Source organism: Morus notabilis, unplaced genomic scaffold (assembly GCF_000414095.1).
Source record: "Morus notabilis unplaced genomic scaffold, ASM41409v2 Scaffold47, whole genome shotgun sequence".
Lineage (NCBI taxonomy): Eukaryota > Viridiplantae > Streptophyta > Magnoliopsida > Rosales > Moraceae > Morus > Morus notabilis.
In genome coordinates, this window is record NW_010366182.1 from 455 (window position 1) to 7,549 (window position 7,095).

Below are 7,095 nucleotides of genomic sequence, written 5' to 3' on the forward strand. Positions count from 1 at the left end.
CAAGAATTGGTTTATTCAATTTCTTAAACCATTTTGTAGATTGAAAAGTGACTATAGGAGTTTTAAATGTCAAGGATGAAAATTGAATTCATGATGTTGGAGATAAAAAAACACAATTAATCCTAAATATGTAGTACTACATGTGAGAAACACATACACAAATATGCATTACACACGTATAGATTATTTAATACGCACATGTATGTGTATGATTGAATGCAAGGGAGGCTTTTTATATAATTTAATATTCAGATACGTGGGAGTTGGTGAATCGGAGGAAGTGCAGCTTTTCTACTACTTTGTCAAGTCGGAGGGGAATCCTGAAAAGGATCCTCTCTTGATTTGGCTAACTGGTGGCCCTGGTTGCTCTTCTTGGTCCGGTCTCGTCTATGAAGTAGGTAATTCAGATCACTGCTCTTTTACTCTCTTTTTTTTTTTTTTTTTTTTTTTTTGGTAAAAGACTTTTACCATGTTTTTCTTTTTGTTTTTGTTTTTCACATGATACATGTATATAGTTCCTTTAACAATAGTCTCTGATTGGAAAATTCTTAATTAATCGAACTAAGGTGAAAATGACTAATCAGAAAGTACTTAAAATTTATTGTTGCGTCTGAACTCTGTAGGTCCACTGAATTATAAGATTGATCCATATAACGGAAGTCTACCCACATTGGTCTTAAATCCATACTCTTGGACAAAGGTGATACTATAATTCTTTCCTCCCATCACAAATTATAACATGTCATACGCGCACACAGACACATATAATGGAAAGATACTACTATAAAATAAAAAAAGATAATATTTTGAAACCGAGAAAAAATACATCTTTAGAGAGAGGAATAAATTAATCTAAATGATCTGGATCATTTTTTATCAAGTAACAGATATCTAGCATAGTCTTCATAGATTCTCCCGTTGGCGCTGGATTTTCTTATGCAAAAAAAACTTCAACAGCATCTAAGACAGGAGATTTCAAACAAGTTCAAGGTCTAGTTGAATTCTTCAATAAGGTGACGTATTAGAAATTAATATTGTTTGTTACTTTGTGTTCATATGAAAGTAACCTACTATGTTCATCACAGAATTTGTTTTTAGGGTCCATAAAGCAACACAAAGGAAAGAATATTGTTAAGAAAATTTTAGACTGGAATGAACTGCCTTTGGATAGCTAACAGAAATACGTTGTTATTGATCTCATCCTTATTCTTGTTCTTGAATATGATGGATTAGAATTGCTGTCTTAATTATTATTATTTTTTAATTACATATTTCAGTGGCTGATTGATCATCCAGAATTCATCTCGAATCCAATTTATATCGCCGGAGATTCGTACTCTGGCATTACAGTCCCCGTCCTTGTCCAAAAAATTTCAAATGGTATGTGAATGATACATTATATGCATATAAAAAAAAAGGAAAACAAGAAAGAAAGAATTATGCACATATCTTAAAACCAAATAACTTTAGCTTATCCAGAGCAAAAAAAATTACTTCAGCTTACTATCAAACAAGTAGAGTTTCAAATATATTTACATATGGTGAGTGCCAACAATCATTCTCTAGTTTCTGTCACCATGCAGGAATTGAAGAAGGCATCTTACCACCTATAAATCTCCAGGTTCTCAAATCATGACACGAGAGGACTATTTTCTTTCTATACCCAAAAAATGGAACAATCTCATAGGAAATACTTCAATTAACAGGGTAAAAAATTTAAAATGTCTTCAGGGATACATCCTTGGGAATCCAGTAACAGGCGGAGATAACAATTACAGAATCCCATTTGCTCATGGAATGGCACTTATTTCCGACGAACTCCATAAGGTACATGATTTTGACTTGTTCAGTTCATCAGCCACCTAAAACTAACTACCTCTCTTAGAGGGGGAAAAAATAATAAAAAGACAACAATTGGTTGATGAAAATCATAATCTGGATCGTCTACCTTTGTGATCAGTCCTTGGAGAGAAGTTGCGGAGGAGAGTATTATGAAAACATAGATCCTAGCAACACCGAGTGTTTGAAAGAATTCCAAACCTATGAGGAGGTACGCAAGTTAAGATAACCTTATAAAATTTCATCACAAGCTTAGTCCGATGGTAATTTCACACTCACCTTCAATTATTTGAATCTCTCCCTCTCAAATTCAAGAAAGTTTGTTTTAGTACAATGCATTACACAGTTTCCATTTACAGTGCATTTCAGGAATTTGGTCCAAGTTTATTTTGGATTCCGACTGCAGTTTTACACTGCAAAAACCACAAGGAGATAGCATTAGTGAAAGAAGATCACTCAACCAGAAATCTGAATCACCACTTCCGTGGTTCGGTTGTCCAGTAAGATTTCACACTATTTATAGATTTTAAAATTTTGATTTATGACATTCTATATAGATATAGAGATTTCAACTTTGACGTGTAGAAAATATATATATATATATATATATATATATTCTGCCTGATCAAGCGGCTTTTAGATTTTGAGCACATAAAAACCTTAGGATATTGAAATCACATATTCTCTTGATCCCTAGTGTAGATTATATACATGAAGTCTGATTTTTCTTCCCTTTGGTTTATTTTCTGGGCACGTGCATGTAGGACTATCCTGACTTGCTGTCTCAATATTGGGCCAATGATCCTCATGTCCGCAAAGCTCTTCATGTACAAAAGGTGCATACATGTAAATATACTAATTTGGAAGCAAAGTGTGTATCTATATGTGTACATATATATGTATATGTATCATATATACATATATCTGTGTGCGTGTTGTGCAGGGAACTATAGGGGAATGGAAACGATGCAACTATGGCTTCCCTTATCAATACAATGTTCGGAGCAGTGTCGAGTACCATGCAAACCTTAGTGCTAAAGGCTACCGATCGTTAATATACAGGTATTTTTTTGGATTGATTTTGCGCCCAAATTCTTGTGGTGAAAAGGCATTCTCTCCATTTTTTCTTTGGGTTTACTTTTTTTTTTTTTAAATAAATCAGCGGAGATCATGACATGCAAGTCCCCTTCTTGGCGACTCAAGCATGGATAAGATCTCTAAATTACTCCATTGTAGATGACTGGAGGTCATGGGTTGTCCAAGGCCATATTGCAGGGTAAGTACTAGTGACATACTTTACACAATCACTTTTTTTTTTTTTTTGTTAAATAAAAAGACTATATTTAAGTTCCGTTACCCAGATGATCATAATTATAATGGCCAATGAGCATATTTGATTACTGGATTGGACAGGTACACAAGAACTTACTCCAATCTGATGACATTTGCAACCGTCCGGGTAAGTGAGAATTTTCCATTTTCTGTTGTCATTTTGCTTACGTAAACAATTATATTTATAATATTTTTTGCTTTTTTTTTCCTCTTTGGGAAAAAGGATAAAATTAATCTTGATTGGATATATGCTTGCAGGTAGCAGGACACACAGCTCCTCAGTACAAGCCTAAAGAATGTTTTGCCATGTTTAAAAGGTGGATTCATTATGAACCTCTGTAAATATTGCCAGTCTTTTTGGGCTTGGGTAGTAAGATGTATTATATTGTGTTGGGAAAATTAATATTAAAATTACGGAATAAAATTTTTTCATTTTGTGTATAAAAATAGATCTCAAATAAAATGTCAATAAACCAAATAAGTAATGCATTAATTAATTAAAATAATCAACCATAAATGAAAAACTAATTTTTAGTGTAGAAAACCTCTTAAATTGAGAGTAAAAATCACGGGTCCTTAGGCCACTTAAATTTCTTTCACTATATTAATAATGAGATTACAAAGTTTCTCTTTAGAATCAAACTAGAGGCTCACAACAATAATATCATCAAGAAACACTATTCTTGATTCACTAACAATATAGACATCATCATCAAAGATGGATAATAACAATAACACTAAAGAAAAGCTTAGGTCTCACTAAAATTGGAGTACTCAAGAGAGTAATAAAAAGAGGCTAAATGAGAAATCAAGTCCGGTAGATTGGAAGAGCTCACCACAAGGATTTTTCACGTCAAATTTAAGCCGAAACCGACAACGTTTCGCTACCCAATCGTCTTGTACAAACATCAAAATCTTACCCTCTTTTTTCTCTCTCTCCTTTTCTTCCCTTTTGTTTCTCTAGTTTTTCACGACTGCCCTCTCCAACCCCAATTCTCCTTATTTTTTTCTTTTCTATTTTTCTGGTGTGCTGCCCACGTGAGCAGCAACCTTTCTTTTTTTTTTTTGGCATTTGGGCTTAAGGCCCATTCTTTGTTCCAGCCCACAAATGGGGCGGAACCCAACATATTGTATTAAATTGGGTCGTATTTTCTAATTTGATATAATGACATTCTAAAACTAATTTTGTCATATAGCTTAGGTTTATCCCACATTTAGATTTTCTAGGACTAATTATACAAGCACATAAGTGTGTGTATATATATATACACACACACTTATGTGCTTGTATAATTAATTAAGTAGTTTCTTAGCACTTGCCTTGGATTGCTGTCAAAACTGAAAATTAAATCCTCTATCCAAAATCTTGGTCCTAGAAAATCTAAATGTGTATATATTAACGAACCTCATGAGAGAGGCATAATAAGTAAAAAAAAAAAAAAATCTAATGAAGTGTCTCATTGGGTTGTCTGGGTGGTCTCGTCGGTATCCATCAAGCATTTCGTCATAGTCTTGTTTGATCAAGAGAAATATTAACTGAAATTACAACTGAAACTAAAATGTAAAAGGGAGAAATGTAGAAACAAATCAAAACATTTCAACTAAAAAAATACCGAGAGAAAAATTCCAAAGAGCAGAAGAAGGTTATGAAATTTTGGTGTCTCTCAAATGAGGAGTAGGGGTCTCTTTTATAAGGTTTAAAAGAGAATATGATTTCATCTATTTCTCATGTGGGACAAGAGCTTTTCATTATTTTTCCTAACTTTATGAGAGTTTTCCTTTGGTTTTTCTAACTTCACGGGAACACTTTAAGAGTTAATTTTTCATTCACCCGTTCACCATTTTGTGCATATGAATTGATAAGAACCACACAAAAGAAAGTGAGACCCCAAGATCAATAAAGAAATTTATGCATGATCGATCTAACTCAGACTCTCAATCAGGCAACAATAACCTTTACCCGTTATCTATTATTAAGGTAAGAATAGGTATAAAGAATAAGTAGACGCCACACTCAGGAAAAAAGTGGAGAAAGTTTGTGAGTGATAAGTCTAATTGAACGCCACAAGAAGAATCTTAATAAATTCAAAATAATTCTTTGAAGAACTAAAGAGAAAAACTCTCCCTTGATTGAAGTATTCCAGTTCACTGATCTTCAATTTTCAAAATTCTTAATCTTTATACTTTGGAACAACCCTCTAAGAATAGGAAAAGCAACAATTAAAGCTTTAAAACAACACAGAAATCTAAATGGACTAGATTCCATGTTTCTAGTCTGCTTAGACTACTAAAAATAGCAAAATAAAGCTAAATAAAGGTAAGTGACTAAATTCAATATATTTGAATTCAATTCAGCCATAAATACAACTAAATGACTTTGATGACATTCACTAAGCCATGATCTTCATTTAGAACCATCTTAGACTTTAACTTTTCAGAATCAACCCAAAGTTCTTAGATCAACCTATTGAGTGTTTCTTTGATCCTCTTAGTCCTTGCCCTTGTAATTGGCCCAATTGGTATATGCAATGGATCCTCTGGTACTTCTATTATATTCTCGTCATTGAATATATTATTTTGCTCTTCGCACAACGAATAATACAAAATCATATTGATCACCTGTCACTAATATGAAATGAGTCATGTTCAAAATCGAGTCTCAAAATAGTCCCTCAAAAAAGTTTTAAACTTTAATTGCTAAATAAACCAATAATCAGTGACAATAATATAAGTTCACAATTTTGTTAATTAAAAAGTGAAATAAGCTCAATCAAAATCTACGTTCATTTAGATTAAAATCAAATATTACAAAATAATCGATACTATTATTTTAGTTTAATTCATGATCCTTGAAAAAATTCTTACCTCCACTACTACTGGCAATAGCTGAAGAAGAAGGCCCTAAAGCGGCATCAAAAATTCAAAATTAAACCTCATTATTGCCCGATGGGGAAGGGGGATTTGTGTTACTCCACAAAAGCCCGACAACCCATAGCCAAACCACAAAGCCACTCGACCAGGCACTATTATTATTTTTTTTCCCAAAGAAAGCTCCTAAAAATAATTCAATCTATTTTTCTTTGTTCTACTCTTTTTTTTTTAAATCAGTGAAGATCATGATATGTGTTGTAGGATAAAACACCGAACCTTAAATTAAACCTTGTATAGGACTCACATGCCCTAAATAAGAGCATTAAATGATCAAAAATTGATCAGCTCTAGCTGCCCCATTAGCGGATAACTTTCTTAGGGGTCGACTGCCAGAAAAAAGTGTCAGGCATAAGAAGGAGGTCGGCTGCTCTAAAAAGATACATATGACAACATGAAGCCAACCATACCCGCAATCATAGGCGAAGAAGTTCTGAAAGTGTTTACAAAGTTGATGCTACACAAGAGATGAGATTTGTGAGATTTGCTCGAAGATTTGCTATATGTAAACCTAATATATGAAATTTAAATAAGAAAATTGTCGCGATTGATTGTAATTTCTATCTTTTGGGAAACTATCCCAAAAGATAAGGGAAATAACTCAAATTCAAATAGGAAACGTTTATGGGCGGTGACCTAAGCTACAAATAAGGGATTATGAGTCAAAAAATCCCTAAGTCTGATTCTGAGCATTAATGCGTGTAATTCCTCCAAAGATAGTGAAATTTCTCTCCTCCCCGTAGGCTCTCGAAGTGAGGGTGAACTACTATAAATACGAGTGTTCTTATTTAAATTCTACTTTAAATTGTGTTTTAGATTATATAATTCGCGCAAATTGTTTAGGAATTTGTTATTATTCTGTTGATGAATTTTCACCGTCAACAATTGGCGACTCCACTAGGGATCGAACCCAGAATCTCTAGTTAGTGCGAAGAATTCTGGTGAGAGAATCAATGTGAAGCCATGCCTCCAAGAAGAAAAAGAAGCAACGTTGTG

The 7,095-nt window shown here is 33.4% G+C and overlaps 1 protein-coding gene across 1 annotated transcript; it reads left to right on the forward strand.

The window, feature by feature from the left end:
* Positions 1-202: 202 nt before the first annotated feature.
* Positions 203-3,581, forward strand: LOC21387507 (serine carboxypeptidase-like 3). The gene is made up of 13 exons (XM_024173270.1): positions 203-398; positions 624-700; positions 888-1,013; positions 1,278-1,380; positions 1,584-1,621; positions 1,732-1,827; positions 1,961-2,050; positions 2,199-2,339; positions 2,604-2,675; positions 2,783-2,901; positions 3,002-3,115; positions 3,253-3,298; positions 3,430-3,581. Exons 1-13 carry the CDS (start codon positions 203-205, stop codon positions 3,511-3,513), a joined length of 1,302 nt encoding a protein of 433 aa, XP_024029038.1. The 3' UTR covers positions 3,514-3,581.
* The last annotated feature ends 3,514 nt before the right edge of the window (positions 3,582-7,095 follow it).

Coding starts and splice junctions, on each gene's coding strand:
- LOC21387507 (XM_024173270.1), top strand. CDS start 203: ATGTGTATGATTGAATGCAAGGGAGGCTTTTTATATAATTTAATATTC. Junction 399..623: donor CGGTCTCGTCTATGAAGTAG/GTAATTCAGATC, acceptor TGAACTCTGTAG/GTCCACTGAATTATAAGATT. Junction 1,381..1,583: donor TGTCCAAAAAATTTCAAATG/GTATGTGAATGA, acceptor GTCACCATGCAG/GAATTGAAGAAGGCATCTTA.